The sequence below is a fragment of the Triturus cristatus genome, chromosome 5_1, assembly GCF_964204655.1.
Source record: "Triturus cristatus chromosome 5_1, aTriCri1.1, whole genome shotgun sequence".
NCBI classification, from domain to species: Eukaryota; Metazoa; Chordata; class Amphibia; order Caudata; family Salamandridae; genus Triturus; species Triturus cristatus.
This window is the reverse complement of record NC_140587.1, coordinates 506,044,859-506,066,546: the sequence shown is the minus strand read 5'-3', so window position 1 is coordinate 506,066,546 and position 21,688 is coordinate 506,044,859. Positions and strand designations below refer to the sequence as shown.

General features: G+C 40.4%; 1 protein-coding gene across 1 annotated transcript in view; it reads right to left on the bottom strand.

Annotated features, from left to right (window-relative positions):
• Positions 1–20,896, bottom strand: part of IMPA1 (inositol monophosphatase 1) — a 65,839-nt gene extending 44,943 nt beyond the window's left edge. Inside the window, exons 1-5 of the mRNA XM_085605361.1 lie at positions 20,180–20,896; positions 19,696–19,764; positions 11,611–11,744; positions 3,399–3,503; positions 3,185–3,230 (exon numbers count right to left, since the gene is read on the bottom strand). Of these exons, the coding sequence (XP_085461487.1) occupies positions 3,185–3,230; positions 3,399–3,503; positions 11,611–11,744; positions 19,696–19,758 (348 nt within the window). The 5' untranslated portion in view covers positions 19,759–19,764; positions 20,180–20,896. The remainder of the gene's footprint in view (positions 1–3,184; positions 3,231–3,398; positions 3,504–11,610; positions 11,745–19,695; positions 19,765–20,179) is intronic.
• Between the last annotated feature and the right edge of the window lie 792 nt (positions 20,897–21,688).

Here is a 21,688-nt window from a genome sequence, read left to right as displayed (position 1 = left end):
CTGAACTAGACAATGTGAAACAAGTAAAACTGGGATTAAACCCAGCTTCCCCACTTAACCATATTGTGTGATCCTAGGCAATTGTTTTTTTTCCACTTTCCCTCCTTTGTCTTTTATCACATTTGAGAGGACCTAAAAATACATGACTTCACTGTACAAAGCAGTCTCCTTTCTGGTGTTTGATTTAATAAACTATAATGTTAATATTTAGAACAAGAAGCTAGGGCACCCTGAGAGTGCACATAATAACTGACTTACCTCTTAGTTCACTATTGGCATTGTGTCGGTAAGAATTAATGTTTCTAAATTCATATTTGAAAACTTATCAGTTAAAACAATACTTCTCAATGCATGGACATAATCTGATATGCTAAGGTGAAAAGGTTCTGCATGTTAATGAATTACACTTTTTGAATTGTTAAGAGTTCTTATCCTATTTTTACACTTTTGCTGCAAGTTGGCTTTGAAAGTGTTCATAAATTTAAGTAGTGCAGGACAACCTAATTATTTCCTTTCTTTAACTTCCATTACCTTTTAAATAAAGGCTTAACTGTATTTTTAAGATCTTTTTAATGATAGTGTTGAGTGGCGTGAACAGCAGTCTAGTGCAGATGTTGATCTGGCATCCGCATGTGAAGATCAGGAGTCCCGTATGCACCCCCCCGGGCCGTACTTTGAATATCACTGAACTAGATAATCCACCTGTAAGCAATAGACAATTAGCCTAACTAAAGATTCTATTATGCTGTGTACCGCTGCTCTCATACACATATGTGCCCATTGTTGTTAAATGCCTGAGAATTGAACACAAGTTCTGGTCTTGTTGTTATGAATTGTGGAACTCAAAAAAACATTTAAAACTTTTTTTTTTTTTTTTTTTTTTATTGAATGTCCTGGACCAGGTCATAAAAATGCATTCTTCAGACACAACAGGTACTGAAGCCTAGATTCAAAGAGTGTTTTTAATGTGTGTGAAACAGAATTAAAGGTGCCACAACCTACACGCTATAAAGAGTATTTAATACAAGAGAACACACTTCTCTTTCACCCTGATCAACAGTGTACTGTTTAAACAATCTGCCTTTGTATTGCTTAGTCCTGCAAAAGTATGACTGCTGGAAGATATTTTGGTGTGAATTCCCACATTCTTCAGAAGCTAAGCTTTTCCGGAGAGTGATAGTTCAGCCCATACTTGTTTACTGATGTAGTACATGCTGTTTGTATTGTCGGTCTAGATCAACACTGGCTACTTGCCAATTACGGCAAGAATATACTGGAGGGCTAGGTGAATGGCCTTCAAAACCAACTCAATACCCATGGACATTCTAAAGCCAACTAGACCCTCATTGATCAATCGTTTCCTGGTGTACAGAAAATCTCCCTTGTTATCCCTTGAATGAGTAGCAAGCTGTGGGAATTAACATCATGTCCACCGACTACCATAAAGTGTTATTATAATGTTTAAGGAGGGCCACTTTCAGCACCCTCATTTGAAGATACACATGAGAAACAATCTGTAAAATATATGCCAACATCAAACATATGAGTGATCTACTAGGAAACAAGAAGCTCCTATTGTGACTAAAGTGAGGATTAATTTACTTTTTATTGACTGTCACTCCACAGAGGAGACTGGAGTTTAAGAACTCAAAAAAGATTTGTTCAAGTTATGGGAACACTGCATAGAGGAACGGAGATCAGCAATAGCCTACTGAGCTTTTGTGGTGTATAAAGTCGATCAACCCTTCAACCAACGAGTAATGTATGTAAGAGTGTGTCTGAAATACTGGTCTTGTGGGGAGACAGTCAATCTACTGCCATGTGTTTTATAAACACACAGGGTGCAAAGTTTAATTGGTGGGACAATACCTTCTAATAGAAAATGTCTTTGTCCGCTGTGCAGAGAAGAAACCATCTGTGAGGCTTCCTTTTAGGAAAAAGAAACATCGACCCTCGAGATCAAAATCAACAAAGTGGAATGAAGGCTGATGAGTGGACACAAAAGACCCGTGGATTTGAAGCCAATAAAATGGCATGCATAAGTCATGCAAAGACCTTTAAGAGGAAAATGTATATCTCCCACAGAGGAAATATTGTGTATTAACATGATCTTGTTTTCTAATCTCCTGCTCCGACAGGGCAGAAAAATTAGTAAAGATCACTCGCTAGGTGGCGAACACTGTGAGCGGGTGCAAAGCAAACTGCCTCCTCAAAAGAATATGATCTTCCGTCTGAAGCATGCTTCATTAGTAGATTAAAAATTGAAGAAGAGAAAAAATGCAATCTTCTTGAATCGCAAGAGTAGGAAATTTTGATTAAGGCAACCAGAAGTGAAGTATTGCTTTCTGGAGAAAAGATGCTACTGTGCAGAAAGTGGATGTTGCTAAAGAACACTTTGAGAATACATCAAAGGGCAGAGGGTCCACAGTCTACTTCTCATCTTAGTAGTTTGGTTTGCGAGGTGTCTACATGGTGCGCAAAATCACATAACATTTTGTCCCTTTAGAGTTAAGAGCTATCTCAGGAAGTTTCCCATTTCCTGTTGTAGGCAAGAGAGGAAGCACAATAATGAATTGTCACATAGGTGCTGAGATTTGAGACATTATAATTGCCGTAAATAATTTAAAATCACATTGAAATGAGTTAGGAGGGTAGCAAAGGCGCCATCTGCAAGCATCTTCATTACTTAAATTCTGACTGAATGGGTAATTATTAGATTAGTACACCACTAAGAAAACATGTAGTACTAAATATTTAGCCGTATGTACTGGTCTAAGTTTCAATACAAAACATCTGTACAACATATACTGGACTATGCATGTTGGCTGACAACAAAAACAGCAAGACCTGGAACACAAAGTCTACTTTTGTCAAGGATCTGTCTTCACTTCAGGTAGCGCAACATGATCTGACAAAACATTTCCTTTACCCAATGGAGCATTATTATGTATGCTCTACACAAGTCCAATGTGATCTGCCATTTCCATGTTAGTAACATATCCATAGCCCTGCAAAACCACACGTTCAAACAGAATCAGAGTTCTAATCAATCAGCCTATTTGCTTACAGAGACAGGGAGGGGGGGGAATCAAATGCCCTGAAGGACTTCAATAAATCATCACTGACACAGTGAAACAGCAACTCATTCTAGAAATGTGCAAAATAAGAATTAAAACACACAAACCTTTTTCTTTACAGCAAAGCCAATGGATACAGCCACAAACGGAAACCTAATAAGGAAAACAATAATGTGTATTAAGATTCTTACAATTTACATTTTTTTCAAAAATACCTAACTGCTGTTCAGTCTCAATATAATAATCTGAACATTAATAGTGGATCCTTGAAACAAAACAGAAAAGGCTCAAGGTTTTTAAATGTTCACTTAGAAGCATTACTTGTGCACAAAGTTTGTAGTTCCATCAATGGGGTCAATAATCCATGTTGGGTTATCAGACAGCGTACTTCCTGCCCCAGCAGCGACAGATTCTTCACCAATGAAGCTAAAAAAGACACAAGTAAATATCACGTTATAAACTATTTGTAACCTTCCAAACTTATGATTGACAGGTCATGAACAGGCTGATATCTGACAAAACACAAAGGTCGAGGAAATGTCAAAATATAGATCACAGCATTTTAGAATGTTCATCGACGTTGGAATGTGTCTTTCATTAAAAGGTGTGTAGTAGCAGAACATGGAACAAATGTACCTACACTGACAACTTTTTCAAAGGCAAAGAGTTGCAGAATATGTATTTCTAACAGTACAGTTCAAAACATAACAGTAAAAAAATCTAAAACAAGATATTGGTCACAACAAAGTTACAGTGATCACAAATTAATAATGGACAAGGACTTTGAATTGATGTTCTCCCTAAACCAGAGTCATCAATGAGATGTATTAGCTAAGAAGCTTATTCAAACTATTAAAATTGTTACTGAGAAGCTTACCGATTATACCCTACTACAAGTTTAACTCCTGGTAGGGGTCACTGGGAAGCCCTGCAAGGATCTGTGATCTACAATGTGCCAATGTAATCACCATTTTTCACTGTGAAAAAGGATCCTTTGCAGCTACGTTGAAATAATCTAAAAGCACTATGGGTGATTCATGTCCAGAAATTACAGTTTAATTACAATGCATCCAATTCAAATACTTTTTTGCTCACACTAGTTGAACTTCGGTTCCACATTCAAAAATCAGGATCTGTGAAGACTAACGCCTGCAGGCAGACTGCAGTCAACAATTTGGTACAACTGAAACACTTTAGCACTATGGGTGGACAAATGCCAATAAAGGGGTGGCAATTCAAAATGCATGGAACACCTATTAATACATTCATTGATATTCATATAAAATGTACGTTGTCGTTCCAGCCTTAGAAACACAGCCAAGAAAGGGAGAGAGGGGTCTGATTGTCTAGTTAGGATGGAAAAGGAACACCGCCATAGTCCAAGAGGTTTCCTCCTTAAGAAGCAACGTTTCCCATGTGGACAATCAGTCTGATGGACTAGTAGAAGAAAAAGAGTAACCTGGAAATCATGAAATGTGTTGAGCTCCATAGGACGTTTTATGAAATTTTTGTGAACCCCTAAAAGTCAGAAACATATGCAATTGGTAGATGTAAATCACCTATGCAAACATTATCGACTTTTTGTAAAAATTTGGAAGATATAACCTTACAAGTTCGCTCAGAGCACTGCTTTGCCTGTGTTGTCAACATGTTTATCATACTTAAGAAACCCCAGGACAGAGGTCAAAGAGTACTTACAAAGATGCTTGGACTTTTGTCTGGTTTTGGTTTTCTTCGTTGAAATGTATGTTGGTCTTGTCAATGGATTATTAAATATATTTTTTCATCAGAAAACCCATTTGCCATCCTACGATCTACTTCAGTTCACACTGCCAAAGTTTTGTGAGATAAAGCTAGGTTTGCACTAAAACAGAGCATACACCTATACAGTGGGAAATGATTTAAGGGTAATTTCCAGTGATAGATCCTGCATGTTAGAAATGGGGGTCTCTAGTTGGCAATGATTTGCACCTTTGCTCAAGTAGGGACACTTCTTCCTAGTCAGGATAAGGAGAATACACTTCCAAAAAAAACCTGCTCACCCCCTTAGTACCTTGACACATGCAGTCAGGCTTAATTCGCAGGCAGTGTAAAGCATTTGCACAAAACCAACAGTAATACAGTGAAAACACTACAAAAGGACACCACACCAGTTTAGATAAATATCAAATACTTTATAAATAAATAAATATATTTAAAACAAGACCAAAATGATAAGAATCCAACATACAGTACTTAAAAATATGCACTTTGCAAGAATAACACTGAAAATGCAGTTCCTTGGAGTCGGTAGCTCCGTCCGGTGCTACCGCGATACTGAAAACAACAGAATCCAACAGTTCCATCTGACCACGTCAGTCAAGGATTTGGTAGACTCGTAAACAGTACTTTTTTGTTGAACCGATCACAGTGGTACGAGTCGGTCGGGGCAACAGTTGCAGCTGCAATGTGAAGTGAAGCGGTGCAGCGTGTGGTGCCCTCAAGTCACAGTGCTGGCAGCAGCATTGGTGACGGTCGTCCAGCGGTGTCGGTCAGACCAAGGCTGCGATAAGGAGTGAAGAGGTGCTGTTTGCAGTGCTGATAGGTCACGATGCAAGCGACAGAGCCAGTTAGCGGGAGCTGGTGTTGGTCGACCCAGACTGCGGTGAGGGACGAGGCGGTGCGTCTGAGACTTACGAGCGGTGCCCCCAGCCACGATGCAGTCACGGGTGTCGAAGCCAGCAGGCAGTGATGGCGTCGGCAAGACCAGGGCGGCATAGTGATACGAGGCGGTGCGGAGTGCAGTGCAGTGCCCACAGGTCCCGGTGCAAGCAGCAGCTCGGTGGCAGCGGTGGTTGTCGTTAGTGAGACCAGGGTTGCGGTGCCTTTTGCAGTACTTTCAGGACAAGGAGCCAGCGACAGAGTCGAGTGCACTTCCTGCTCTGTGGCAACTGAAACCACAGTTCCAGAGGTGGTACCCAGAGGTAGGTGAAGCCTTTGCTGTCCCTGAGACTTCGTGAACAGGAGGCAAGTTCTATTTCCTGCCCTCGGAGATACTCAGCACAAGTAAAGAAAGTTCAGTCCAGTCCTTTCACTGCCCAAGGCAGAAGAAGCAACTGCATGCCAACTCAACAAAGCAACAACACAGCAAAGGGGCAGTACTCCTCCTGGCAGCACTTCTTCTTGGCAGGTTCCTTGATTTCAGCGAGTTCTAAAGTTCTGGGGTCTGGGCCCCATATTTATACTTAGTTTCTCTTAGGCAAAGAGAGGCTGTACCTAGTCCAAACTAGTTTGGTCCTCACTGGCCCAGCTTCCCGGCAGGGGGGGCAACAGCACTGTCTAAAGCAGATCAGGCCCATTCAGGTGCAAGGAAACCTCCTCCCACTACTCTAAATGCAACCCAGGTCTATAATCAGCACAGCCCTGACTTGTCCAGGAAAGTCAGGACACTCCTCGGCCACCCTAGTGGCTGTCTGAAGAGAATGCACATCCCCATACCTTGTCACTGTAAAGCCAGACATTAAATCCACAAACCCAGCACAGGTTCATACGATGGCTTAGTAAGAAAATACCTACTTTCTAAAAGTGGTATTTTCAAACACAGAACATAAAAATCATCTTCACTAAAAGATGCATTTTTGCATTCTAAGTCCAGGCATACTAAATTCCATTTCCCTATCTGGTCCCAAAGAGAAGTTATGCTCATAAGATGTTATAAGTAAACTCTCATTCTATCCTATGGGACAGATAGCCTTTCCATAGTGAACACTAAATACACTGAAATTTACTACCAGGACATGTCACACACACCAGTACATGTCCTATCTTTAACATACACAGCACCCTGCCTACAGGGGCACCTTGGGCCTACCTTAGGGGTGACTTACATGTAAGAAAAGGGTCCTGGCAAGTGGGTGCACTTGCCAGGTCGACATGGCAGTTACAAACTGCACACAGACACTGCAGTGGCAGGTCTGAGAACCCTTTACAGGGCTGCTTGTGTGGGTGGCACAATCTGTGCTGCAGGCCCACTACCAGCATTTGATTTACAGGCCCTGGCACTCTCAGTCCACTTTATTAGGGACTTACTAGTAAATCAAATATGCCAATCATGGAAACACCAATCTATAATACCATTTACAATAGAAGTACTTGCACTTTAAAACTGAACATCAGTGAGAAAGTGCACAGAGACACTAAACCAGCAAAAAAAACGGGAGATCAGAAAGAAAAAAGACAAGGGAAACACGCCAAAAGATGCCAGGTCCAACACTGCATTTCCTTTTACCTTGTTTTTCTAATCAAACAAACTATGGTGGTGTGTGCAGGAAAGGGGGTCATGTTCGTTAGCATAAATGTCTTACTTGACTGCTTTAGGGCAGATTCAGGAAAGACATATCTGGGGGCACGGCTCAACATATAACAGAATTGTGCGACTGCAGGAAATGTTTACGGAATTGTAACAAATGAACAAAATAAGCACAAGCAATGATAAGATGTTCTGTCTTTAGAAGCCTTGATGGAAGATCAGGCAAGGTCTCTGTTAATAAAGTATGAAGGCAAACTCCTATTTTTGTCCTTTAAACGTTTTTTGCCAAAACTTGTTAAGGAATGTGTTGGGTGCAAGTGAGTATCACCCTCTGATCAAAAGGTGTGAATGTATATGCACAACAACAGCGTTGTTCTGAAGAGAATAGCATCCCCACATTGCACTCCGATTTGGGAAATCTTGTAGCATTTCCTAATTTATTTCATAGAATAGTAATCACTCTGTGGTCAATGCGTAGTTGAATGATCATCAATTCTTCTTTATTGATTTAGAAACATTTCTATAGCTTGTACAGCATGTCATTCGTAGTGTTAAACCTCACACTACAGTCGAAGTTTATATGCAACCATTGGGAATCCCAATGCATTTCAGGACAAGCCCTTAATCAGGGGTATATCTTCTAATTCCTGGTGTTTAGGAACAATCTGAACATTTCGTGTCCAGCTCATAGTAGAACCGTATTGTTGAATTGCAATGATCAAACCAGTTTCCAAGAAATATTCAAAATGCTCACTGGCACTTATCCAGAATGCAAATGGCGTTGTACACTGAAGTTCCTGAACTTATCTTCAATTTCTTACTTTGGCAGACTAGTAGGAGGTGTTTTATTTAATTTCCGACGAGTCCCTGGAAACTATTTAGGTGCTTCTTCCCTAGCCAGACTGCTCACCTGTCAAATTCATTTTGTCCACCTAATGAACTGCTCATACTATGGTTTAGGCGGTTTCTGAGAATTCCTGAAATTGACATATCACAAATGAAGCACAGGAAGACAACATTATATTTGATTCAAACAGTATAATCAAGTGGAGGGAAGCTATAATGGAACCCAAGTCTCCTAAACATTTTGGCATGACAAATCTGAGGATGCTGGGTAGATTTAAAACCGCTTATTTATTTACAAAACTGCTAGGATTCTTTTTTAATTCCTTTCAAGATCTTTCCTGCTGTGATCCACATGCAATGTGAAATAGCTCTCCAGATAAAGCCATTCCACATCTACTCGAGCCACTTCAAAACTGGTCGCAGGGGATATATCAGAGCACGAAGACCACAACTTTTGGCTCCATTGGCGTGAGGGATATTCTTTCAAGTTACAAGGAGCACCTTGACTTTTAAAAAATGAAGCTCCTCCATATTGACTAAGCCTGGCCTCCAGAGAAAAATAGGTAGGGGATTCCTCAGAGATTATGTTATTCAACGTTGGGGCTCGACACCCAGGGGGCTGTGCACCAGTCCAGGACTTCAAGACTGTTGGTCTTTCTCCTTTGGTATAGATACATTCCAGGGGTTAGATGCGATTGCCCTTAATTTGGAAAGGTTTTAACCCCATCATAACTCTTAAGGTACCGGAGAAATTGCTAGCTAATTTTGTAGTCACCATTCCCTTGCATTTGATCAGTGGCTAGTGGCCACAATTGTCACTAAATCACAAAAATTCCAAGCATTGTGCTCCTAGTCACCCTGGGTGCCAACTGACCAGATAAACTTTACCCTGACTGACAGAGAATCAGATATACAGGCCTCTGCAAAACTAAAACTAAATACAGTTTGGGGATAAACAGTGGGAAAAGGTGCTACATTTGCAAACCTATTTCAACTATGAGTCCAGTGTGACACAGACCTCCAACAACTTTGACCGGTGCCCTCCCCCTGGCAGTTAACACTGATCAGCCATCTAGGCATTCTGTTGTTTCAGTGGTGGGTTTATGCGATAGCCATTTTAAATACTATACACCAGCCTATTTTAAGGAACATGGTTTATTCTGGATATTGTTTATTCTTGAGCATCCTTGGTGCTCAGGTGGCTTCATGACACAGGTGATTTGACAAAAGGAGGAGGCAAGAGAAAGTCCTAACTGGCCGAAGACAATCTAAAGTAGCCACAGGCTTCAATATTCAACTATTTTCTAGTGCTTACCAGGAGGGAGATAAAATAATGTTTGGGTTGCTTCTCTGGAACAGAAAGCTCTAGAGATATCAGATTGTCTTGGAGGATGATAGTTTTAGGCATACTAAAAGAATTCATACCAGCAAAAAGTAGTTTTCTTCATAAACATTAACAACTGACTGGCCAATCAAGTTAATAAATGTTATCTGAAGCATTACACACTTCCTGAGTTTGATCTCACACAGTGTGCTGCAGTATGCATGGACTTCGCGAACCGCCACCGAGTGAGTCAAGTGGCAAATGGAAGGACTTGATAATTCATTGAAACTGCGCCAATATGGTGGCTCCTGGACAAAAGTGGTAAATTACAGTAACCTTAATATAACTGCCAAATGCCCTCAGCCTGGACTGTGACAACAAATAAAAGGGCTTTACTAACCCCAACAGATGCCCAAAACTATGCTTAAGTATGCCACAAAAATGCAGGCAAGCCTACACACTTTGCAAAACGTCTGTAATCATTGCTGACACCAATGTATGCAAAACTTAAGAGATTCTCGTTTTGTGAACCAAATCTATGTTTTGCATGCAGTGGTACAAGTTTTCCCAGGCACGTCACATCTATGCCAGGAAAAAATTTTGTGAAAGAGACCCAAACACTGACTTCTAGCTACAAGACTACATTTTGATTCCTGCACCTACAGCTTTTCTTGTACCAAAGGTTATTTTCCAATCAAACACTGTGACAATGGTTTGTTTTAACTTAATCAATACACGAGCATTGAAGAGAAGAGCAATGTAAATCTTTAATAACTGCCCATCCTCTCATTAAATTGCAGTGCAAGAATATTACCCGCACAGCTCACTGAAATACAACTGTCAGGCCCTGTTCAAACGTACAGACTTCTGAATTTTACACTATCATATTTAAAGAACATCAGTCAAAACAACTAAACTAAATCCGACACACCATTTTTTACATTTAGATGCGATAACAAAAAATGCTCAGGTACATATCACTGAAATCTCTCGGCACCCACTATCATATTCTCAGTAAAGAGTTTCAAACAGTCTACACGCTAAAGAACAGCCGGTTTCCTTACACACTTACATAGAAACAGTTCTCTTATCAGACGCACCCATAAATGTGCATATTGCATTGGCAGAGCAGTGTGATGAGGCAAACAAAGCTATGGATCAGAGTAGTGCAATATGAATTTTGTTTTCAATCTGAAAGGGGTTTGTGAAAACACAGCAGGAAAACATGCCAGCCCTTAACAAACCCTTGAGTATTGAGAAATGTCCATACTTTTGCCTAAACCCACAGGAACTCATTCAGTTACATGAGCTTCAAGTTATTAAGGCACATAGAGAGGGTAAGGTGTTGTAAATAGAGTATATGCTGGGCAGGAAGAGTGAATACGTATAGGGAAAGATTAGTAATAGACCACAGGTTGTTTAGACAGTATATAGAAAAACGTACTGCTCTAATAGTAATCTTAGGTTTGATTCCAGATGGCAGAAAATAAGTATAAATACAGATAAATAGGAATTTTATCGGTTTGGATCCTGTCGAATTGTCTCTAAGACAAACATTTGATGGCAAACAGGCCATTTTACAGCTAGACTCTTGGAAACTGTACCAGCCAAGCAAGTTGGTGGATATCTAAATCCATCTTAGCTGCCATCGATGGGCAATGGGTGCAATGCCGCATCAGTCCGGCAAGTAGGAGTTTTATGCATGACCCTGGCTTCTCTCACTTTAAACCTATTAAAAGGCTGGTGTGATCTATCAGCCTACCACGTCACACTCAACTCAATGTGAAGAATGGAGGCATTTTCATCAATCTATATGCAATCACAATGCCTGGAAATGGTCATAATGCATGGCGAAGGATGCTCCTGGAGGAAGTATACAGTTTTTTCAAACCAATTTTAATTGTCAATGTGCCTTCTAATGATCATGAAGAAGAAGGGGAGTTAGTTGAGTTGCTAAGTATATATTTTTAAAGGGGAACGCAAGACTCTAAGGAAGATCATTTTTTATTTTATTTTCATACGAGCAGAGTGAAATGGGTCTTCTTTTTCATCAATTCACAAGACGCAAAACATACCTGTGAGAAGGAAATTTTTCCTTAATAGACGAAATTATAATTTTCTCAACTTTCTGATCGGTTTCGGTTACCAGATCTGTAGGACAGCTTTTGACCATAACCGCCATTTCAGATTTCAGGGCTTCACAGACCACCTAGTAAAGGAAAAATGATAACCAATTAATATGGCTACAAGCAAAACAATTAAAGAGAAGCTATTCACCCAAAACATTGTAATCATCTTAAGACCACTGAATTCACAGGATGTGCGAAAACTGCTTCCCGGTTCCTGGTACTTACATTAGGGATAGTGCTACTGTTTAGTGGATTCAAGGGGAGCATGAGTGGTCTTTCAATATGATCTTATTGGATCTCATACAGTACACCACCTCTACTGGTCTCATCCATAAATTAACAATTACTTGCCACCACAAGACCAAGTCTTTTATAAGTTGAAGTAGCATGAAGGTACAAAGATCTCACAATGCATCTTATGCGTGTAGTCACACTTCTCCCAGACTATAGGAATGAATCGGACCAGGGGGGTGGGTCAAAGAATCGAAGAACAGTTTTCCATCATAAAAATAAACTGTGATGGCTGAGTGTCAGTGCCTTCTACCCCCTAACACTTCGTCTACATTTAACCTTGCCTCTATGTCCATAGAGATGGATTCTCAGATGGGATGCCTGGAAGGTATAGGGACCAAGTACTACCTTTATCAATATAACTATGATGAGTAATTTGTGCTTACTGGTACATCCTGTTCCCCTTATATAGATTGCACTGATGATGTAACAGCATCTAAATCTGCTAAAGGTAGCAAAAAATACTAATGCAAGAATGGTATGCAGATCTAGATGAATATATTATTGCATATGTTCTGAGAAAATTCAGCATTTGACTTTATATCGACATCCAGGACACCCCGCTTAAAAACAAAAAAGACCTATGGAGTAGCACTACTGGGCAGTTTACAAAAAAAATTTACACAGAGCTAAACAGAATACAGAAGCTGCATTGGCCATAACTTCATGTGTAGAAAGGAAAAGTGAATGCCTCTTATAAAAAGCCAAATATAGCCTGAAGGCCATGCCTCCTTCTAGTCTAAGCTCTGCCCTGGCACACAATCTACCTGTCCGGGTTACATCTCTTGCAGACAAGATCTGTGTACAGACACACCCTTCAGCACTAAGCCACATAAATTGTCCCCAGCCTTTCTGGTACATGCACCTCCCGACAATAGAAATTTGGGCCTTCCACATCCAGCCTAAACTACACCATTTGGGGGGAGTCTGCTCCCACCATTTCTCTGCCATTGAGAGTGGGTGAGGCTCTCTCTTCAGTGATAACCAAGGCATTCAGTCAGGAGATTGGTATATAAAAGAATCATGCAACAAAACCCATTTTTGTAGAAGAGGGCACCTCTATTCTATGGATATCAAGGGCACTCCAATTTCCCCACAGCCCTTTAGTTCACTTCAGTATTTTAAGGGTTTAAGTTACATCATTCAGTTCCACAGAGGTTAGCTAAAGCTTGGACAACAAGCAAGTCTGCAAATGATCCTATATTGACCCTAGTCCCGATCCAGTAATGCCAAACTGTACTCAAAATGTTAAACATTGATATTCGCCAGCACATTGTTCAGACATGGTTCAAGTACTATGTGAACAGTACAACCACATTTCACCTATCTTACTCAGAAGAGCACACATATTTAGCAGTGATGAGTTTTTTATGTAAGCATGGAATATTGAAGGATGGAACTTACAAGTGTTTTATAATATAAATAACCACTTCTCCACACTGTACAATAACAGTCAAGGACTTGGTCTGGGCCTGTGCTGCAGACCAGTGTTCACACTCCAGAGTGACTTCGATCAATAAATACAGCTAAAGCCATTTTAATTTGTTTATCCAGGGTTTGAGACTGTATAAGGTTATGCACCACATCATGCACACTGGAATTCCACACTATTCGCTCTTTCGTGCTTTTGTGAAATCAGTCTTGTGCAAACCTCTCAAAATTGTGTTCTCAAGGCGTTGAGAGCATGGCCTGAAAGGGGGAGGGGGTGGAGGGGACTGTGTACAAAGCAAAGTCCAAACAAGCACAGACAGAGCCAGGCAGTCTCTATGTTTTGCTATGGGAGCACCTCCTCATCTGCACCTCATGTTTCCTAACCAGAGGCCTGCGGACATATTAAGGGAAACACATTTAATATGGGCGTTGTGTAGTAAAAAAGTAACAACTCCAAACCGGCTCCCTCCACTTATAGAAACCATTAGCAAATGGCCCTTAAACAGCAGAAATAATAAAGATGGTCAACCACACAAAATAATAACCTGTCATTTATATTACAACTGCATCCTCAGTTTTGCAGGGCAGTACACAAGAGATATTAATTTCTGTTATCCATGGCAGAGGTTCTCATTTTATCCGCTCTAAAAGAATACATGTGCATGTTTTAAACATATCTCAGCAGTAAGGACGCAAGCTGCTGAGTTAGCGTACCATTTTTTTCCACTCAACCAAAACTGAATGTAACTAGTTGCTAAATTAATAGGTGGTATTGGCTCTAGACTAGGGCTGCTTGTTTTACCAATTACAGTCGGGTGAATAGCTAAATCTGACATACCAGACTGGAGATACCCAAGCAACAGGTTCCATCTGGCAGAAGATGCAGCAGCAAAAGATTGGTTACCCGCTCGATTTAACCTGCAAGGTGGAACAGATCACTTAAATCTATTACATAGGACATGAGGGGGGTCTAAGCTGGGTAGATATAGACGTGTGAACCAGGCAGAGAGACATCAAAATAGTTCTCTCTCCGACTGGCAACCAAAGCTAGAATTGAAGAAATGGGATTATAATTCTGGATACATTGGAGTTTGCCAATAAGGTATTTCGGCAAACCTAGATAAATTACATTGCAGTAATCTAAATGTGAGGACACAAATTCATTCAAAATTAGAATTATCTGGCCAGGGGTAAAGAGAAAAAGAACTTGTCTCGGACTATGCAGTTGAAAAAGTCACAACTTAACCATTGATAAAACTTGACTGACTATGAATAAAGACGAGTCAGTCTTTACACTGACATTTTTACCACATTCAAAAAGGGAAAGGGGGTGGGAGTGACCGAAGCCCTGATAATCGCCAAAAGAAATAGAGCACGCAGCTGGGAAGCTGAAACGACACCAACACTCAGTGAATGGAAAAACAGATATTGACTGGTGCATGCTGGCCGAAAAAACGACTTATCAGAACTGGGGTGGTCCTCAAAAGTGGGGAAGGGTCTGGAATAAATGGAATGAGTATAGAGGCCTTCTATATACAGCCCCTACTTAGCAATACAGAAAAGTGGGAGAGGCATTAAAACAAGAGCATAAATTCATAGGGTACTGATCCCACAAATGATGCACAAAATGATGACAGAAATATTGAGTCTTTCGCTTTTGAATTTTGTTGATCCTTTTATTCTTTATTCTTTACATACAACAGCCAACGCGTTTCACCCATACGGGCTTCTTCAGGGCAAATACTGGTCCGCACATTCCGCGAACTGTTGTCCCTACGGTGTGAGTTTAAACTGGAACAGGACTTTTTCAAGAGATTTGGAATCTCCCGCAGAGTCTGAAAAATGTGTTTAATCCTTATATAAAGATCTTAGATCACTGTCCTGTCTTGCAACAAGCTGTCTTGAAATATCACGTGCTCAATCGCCGGCATCTATTTGCGGCCATCCAGTGCAAAGCGTCTTACTTTGAAAAAATCTTCAGGGCAGTACTTCAGTTTCTGTATTGCTATGTTGTGTTTGAAACCATAATTGGTGGCTGGTTTCGGGAGGTGGGCATGGTCTGTTGGATATAATATAGAATAACACGTGAGGTCTGTGCAGCAAGATAAAACCTGCCGCCGTTCGCTGTATGTAGTAATACAGCCCCTACTGCCCAATTTAGACAAGGGGGGCAGAGTGATGGAAATGACCACATGGGAACCCTGGGGGAGGAAGATGGACTCAAAGTTGTAAAATAGCAAGACAAACAGTGGATGTAATGTGCTGATGTGTTTTTTGGAAGGGTGAATAACCAATGCGTGGCGTTTATGTCATTGTTGTTATAATTCTGTAATAAAAATATATTTATTTTTTTTATAGGGAAAGGGGTAAAGCCAAAAGGTATTAGACCAGAAGTTGCGCTTCAAAATCTCTGACCATTTGACAGGATATCAGATAAATCGTTTTTAACCTGTGATGTAGGCTTAACAGACCCATGTGCAGTTTTGCTGCTGCCAACTTAGAATCTCCCTCGGATTTAGCAATGATTGTGTGTTGTTTGCATAAAGCAAAACATGCAACTCAATTGCTTAGATGAAATGGACAAAAAGAATCATATAAAGGTTGTAAAGTAGCAGCGCTAAAACTGATCACTGCAGGACGCCACAGATAAAGTCTAACTGACAGCTCAAAGGGTGTCTGTGATACACAGAAAGATCTGTTGGACAGAAAATTTGCAAGCCAGAGCAGGGCCTTTCCATTAAGGCCTAAATTAGAGAGTCCTGATAGAAGAACCACGCGATTAACAGATCAAATGCGGCCGCAAGCAGTTGAATATTTGCATTGACTGAGAATCTCAGACCAAGAACAGCAAAAAAAGGTAAGCCCTGTGCTTTGGTCGGATTGAAAGCCCACCTGGGCCAGATGCAAAAGATCGTTTCTTACCACAAAACGTGAAGGTTGTTTAAAGAGCACTTTCTTCAACAACTTAGAAGAAAAGGCAATTGTGAGATAGGTTTATCATTAAGAATGTCTTCTGGATTTAATGGCAACTTTTTCAGAACAGGAATTACAGAAGATAGCTTTAGGATTTCAGGGACACAGCCTTCCACCAGATATTAATAAGCGCTCTGGCAACGGGATCTATTAGCACATTTTCTGTCTGTACGCTGGCCAAAAGAGGATCACAAGGAAAACTGGAGGGTTTGTTTAGAGATAACAAAGAAATACATTATTTATCATTGAGTGGAAAATAACCAGTAAATTGAGCACAGTTTAAAATCAAGCAAGGAGTGCCGCTTTGGAATAATCAACAGTAGGATTTTTTTTACATTTTTATTTTCTTACGATGTGGCAGTAGAAATCGCTCTGGGAAGATTGGGCGATTTAAGTATTTTGTTAGAATAAAAAGCTATCTTAGCTCTCCTAAAAGGAAATAAGAATCCCCCTGGCACAAGCTAACCCTGTGGCAGAACGCTACATTTTAAACCTTGCTCAGGAGAAGCTATGCAACTTCCTACTAATTTATATATTATTTATTTATTCAGTCAACAGCATGATCATACACATACATAAAAACACGTAACGTACAATGTTTCATAAAAATGTTTTCCAAAAAACAGGAGTTTAAGATAACATTGACCTTGTAGTCCTATACAGCGTTCAAAATAGAGGTTGTGAATTTATATTTTTACCATAATCAGAACAGTCGATTAAAAAACTCTAGGAATAAAAAAAAGTTTAACTCCATCATTTCCCTGCTGTCCCACTAAGTGGCTTTGGAGCCGGGTTACCCTGCATGTTCAATAGATCTACGTCAAGATACTATTTTACCACTTTAGACCTCTGCCACCAGGCATAAAGCAGATATCTTAATATTGTGAAAACAAGCCACCTTGTTGTGCCGGACCTACATATATGTAAAGCATCATAGGGGCGTGAAAAGGAAAGCAGACGACAGGCCGGGATAATCCAAGCTTTTCTTAGGTTAGCATAGGCAGGACAGAAGAAAATAAAATGTTCTATGGTCTCTGGGATAGAGTAACAAAACAGGCATGAAGGGGTTACAGTAACATCTGCCCAACTGTTTTTCATTGCATTAATGTATATACCGAAATCCAGGCCTGGCTGAGAGTTTTGATGACGGACAGTAAAAACTGAAACATTCCACAAACAATCACTATACCTGTAGCCTGACCCACTATACGGTCAGTAACATGAAGTTGCATAGTCTGTTACAGAAGAGAATAATTGTACAAAACTAAAGGACAACTGAAGTAAGCACTGTTAGCTTCTAATGGAGGAGATGGCTTTAACAACAATAGGATTTCCCTAATAGTTACCCTTAGCACAAACTATTAATTTGTGCGTGCCCCCACTCCCAGTAAATCTGCAATGGTATCTGGTGGGGTTAGCTTCTGGCAATACTGCCATGAAAGGGATAACGAACTTTCAAAAAAGGGAGGACAGCAAGTAATATACTGGGGAATATTCCCTAACAAAGACTAGATATAAGTGGTCTCTACAAAGTATCTCCAATTTTGGATTACATTGCCAATGGCCACATTTGGTGGCATAAATTCCACTTTCCCACAAGGGCAATGGACCAATGGATTTTTCTCACCAACATGCCTCCTTCCATGGCAGATGCAGCAACTTTCGTGAAGGCTGGTCTTTCATTGGGTTGGAGACTTCTAAACGCTGCTTTGGCGAAGAAGTGAATTTCACAATGGCGGGGTGAAAACACACCATTAACAATCATATTATAAGCTTGGCCTGTCACCTGGACATCTTGCCATGGTTTTAATTGAACTAGATTAATGCTATTAATCACATACAGAGATATATTCTATCAGCACAATTATGATACTTTAGAGTTGACATTCATCTTGCAGGAAAGATTTAAAATATGCCACACAAGCTGCATACCACTGCTAATTTTGGAAGCAAATTTGTTTATGTTAATTAGCACATTAAACTACACGGTGTTTAGAGGCGGTTTGAGCAAAATGCCTACCCACAGACCATGAATCATCAACTGCGGCAAAAATCATCAACAAAGATTCTGTTGAGCAAGGAATGTACATTGCTTGTGTGTTACTGTGTAGTTTTGAATTTGAAAAGAGAAAAATTATTGCTTAAAGCACCCATTTGAGTGCAATTCCCTTTGCCTTTCGATGCAAACATTAAGCATGCATCGGTTTTTATCACGAGCAAAAGAATGTACAAGCACACAAATCTTGACAACTTAATGATTTGCAAAATTACAACACAACGGAAAATGAATACCCATGAGAAACTATTTCTGGAAAAAATATGCAAACGTTGTGTGGATTCATTCAGTACACATAAAACCAACATCGTAAATTATACCCTAGACTAAATCAGTGGGCTTCAAAAATAACAGTTTAACCGATTCCATCTCCGCCCAGAAGACTATTTTTATCCCACAAAATTACAACCCTGGAAACATCTGGATGGTCACCCGATGAGGTAACGGCACTACCCATTTTACCAGTGGGACTTGAAAAGCAACTTTTAAAAAAGAGCTAGGCTGGGGAAAAGGTGCACGGGTTTTCAACGTGGGACTTTATTTGCTTACGTTTAGTTTTTCAGGTATTTAGTTGATCCATGTGGAGCATGAATAACTCAATCATAAAGTCTGGGCTGATTTACGCACCCTGTTATATTTGGTTTTGCTTTTCCTATTAATAATGCCCGGTGTTAAATTTTAGAATACAAAGGAAAGTATAGGAAGAATGAGCTACTCACGTGACATGAGACAGCATGTGGGGTGAGGGATTTTTAGCCAATAGCAGGGAAGCTTTTTCTTAGAGTTAAACACATTTCTTTTAAGTACATCTAGACAGGATTGTACTTCTGTCTCACACACTACATTCTTACTTTGCAAACATGAACGTGATTCATAATAACTATGTAAGACTGTGATATATTTTATAAGATACAAATTTATATTTGCAGATAAACTTTTTCTGGTAAGCAAGAAAGTTCATCCCCTCCCCTTTGTCAGCCTCAGGCACACTGATAAACTATTACTGCAGCATCCCTGCCCCAGCAGATCTAAGGGTGGGTTGGATTCATACAGAGACATAACTAAGGCGGTCAGTGCTTTAAACAATACATTTGCTCTAATAATTACAAGACATACTAAACACTCACATGGGAAAAAATGCTGCTCAGCTTGTTCAACAGAACATAAGACTACTGACTCCAGGAATTAAACACTTGTCCACTTTGTGTTTTACGTAGACAATAAATGCTTGTGAAACACAACTGAAAATTTGCATAAACCCATTTAAACTAAATACATACCGTTCCAGCTTTTCTTGCTATAGTGACTGCATAATCCATACACTCTTGCCAAGGATCCCCCATTGTATTCTAAAGGCAAAGAATAAAAACATACATTAAACACAGAAATTCAAAACAATACAACGTGGACGCATGCGATCGAGTCACGCGGCTTCACAAAATCGCATTATGTGCCAGTCACCGATACACGATGCCGACCTGTGTATTGATCTGAAAATTAATCATGGGGATGAAGAGCACTGAAACACCATATAGTATGTACATTGTGGCCCCCCACCAGAGTTTCTTTAAGCATCACCCATTCCGATAAAATCGTTCCGTTATAATAAAAAAAAAAATGCGTAATTTAAAACGTAAACAGAGTTAGCCCTTTAAGTATTTTATTTTGAAAACTCGATTCAGCGTGATGGTTTTCAGAGGAAGAACAATTGTTTTCTGAGCCGAATAGCGTTCATAATGTTGTAGTGCCTGGCAACACGCCTACCTGTTTTGAGATTGTATCACTAGCACCTTGGAATGTGGTGTGACCTGAGCTCTCAGCAGCACATCTGAAATCGTCTGCTCTTGCTGGGAATTAGTCCAGTATGTATGAAATCGCGCTACCCGGAAGTAAATGTAAACCACAGATTTTAGTTTTGGTCCTATAAATGTCAGCCTCCTGTGAGGTTTTGGCCCCTCCTGCAAAACAACGTCTTACGCGAACACGCGTGTCCAACTGGGTGGAGTTTAAGCAAAAGATTATGCATGCGTCATAGCCACTTTGCTAAAAGTTCAAAGGCACCCAAAAAAGGAAACATCCACAGCTGGTGTACAGAAGTGTATACACATACCAATTCTGTTTATTAAAACAAACTGTTGAAACCGCTGGTTGATTTTATGTGTAGAACTGAAACAAAGGGTCTCTTTGTAAATGCATAGTAACGAAGTAACGAACTGCCTTCAAATGTGTGTGTTTTTTTAACGATACTACAGTAGTCTCACGTTTAACATTAAGCTTCTTGCACAACAGCAAGCTGACTGTTTTGAAGCCAGCGGCTAACTGTGAGAGGAGGCGCCCTCAGGTTGCAAAGCCCTGACATTCCTCGAGCACCCATGAAACCCGTTAGGTGGCAGAGCCGCATTAGTATTCTTTTGTGTCAACCTCCCCTTCTTTCGTGACTAGCTGCGTGTGTGCGCGTCTCTCCCTCATTATCTAAAGCCCAGCCTCCTCTATGACGCAGCGTCTACATAGCCTCTATTCTTACTTGACATGAACAGGCAGAAGTAGCGGCACATCGAACTGAAGATGAGTTGTGACTTGTGAGCGATGACTCGAAGCAAGGCTTTTTTTGTTTGCAGCAATGCAGCCTTGTCTGGAAGTGAACCCTAAAAATGTTGCTGTTATGTATCTTAGACGTTATCAATTCGATGACTCTTTGCACTGCGGTGATACATTACTCGTGTGGCGGTTCTTAGGAACATATTTACAAGGAAAGTGGGGGAGTGAGGCGTGGGCTGCAACATATTTACAAGAATATGGTGCAGCCCTTGGTTTCCCCCTGCGCTGGCGCTACACTTAGCAGCCTAGCGCCAACGCAGGCACCCTTGCACCATAGTGCAAGGGAGTCTACATGCAGGGGAAGATTGTTTATGTACAGCAAAGTCCACCTTCCTGCACATAAACAATCTTTAAATGCCGTTTTGTAACTTCAATGTGTGCTGCTTAATGCAGCATACATAGAAGTTGCAAAACAGCATTTGAAAAAAAAAAGATTATTTATGTGCAGGAAGGGTGACCTTCCTGTACATAAACAATAATTGGCCTTTTGGCGTTTTAATGTGTGCTGCACAACGCAGCACACATGAAAAGAGCAAAAACGTGGAGAAATGAAACATTTCTCCTCGTTTCGCCAGGGTAAGAACAGGTTTTCCCTGGTCTTAATTCTGGCACTGCCTCCTATTTACGCCCCTCTTGTAAATAGGGGACACCGTCGGAATCAATGGGTGTTGCGGT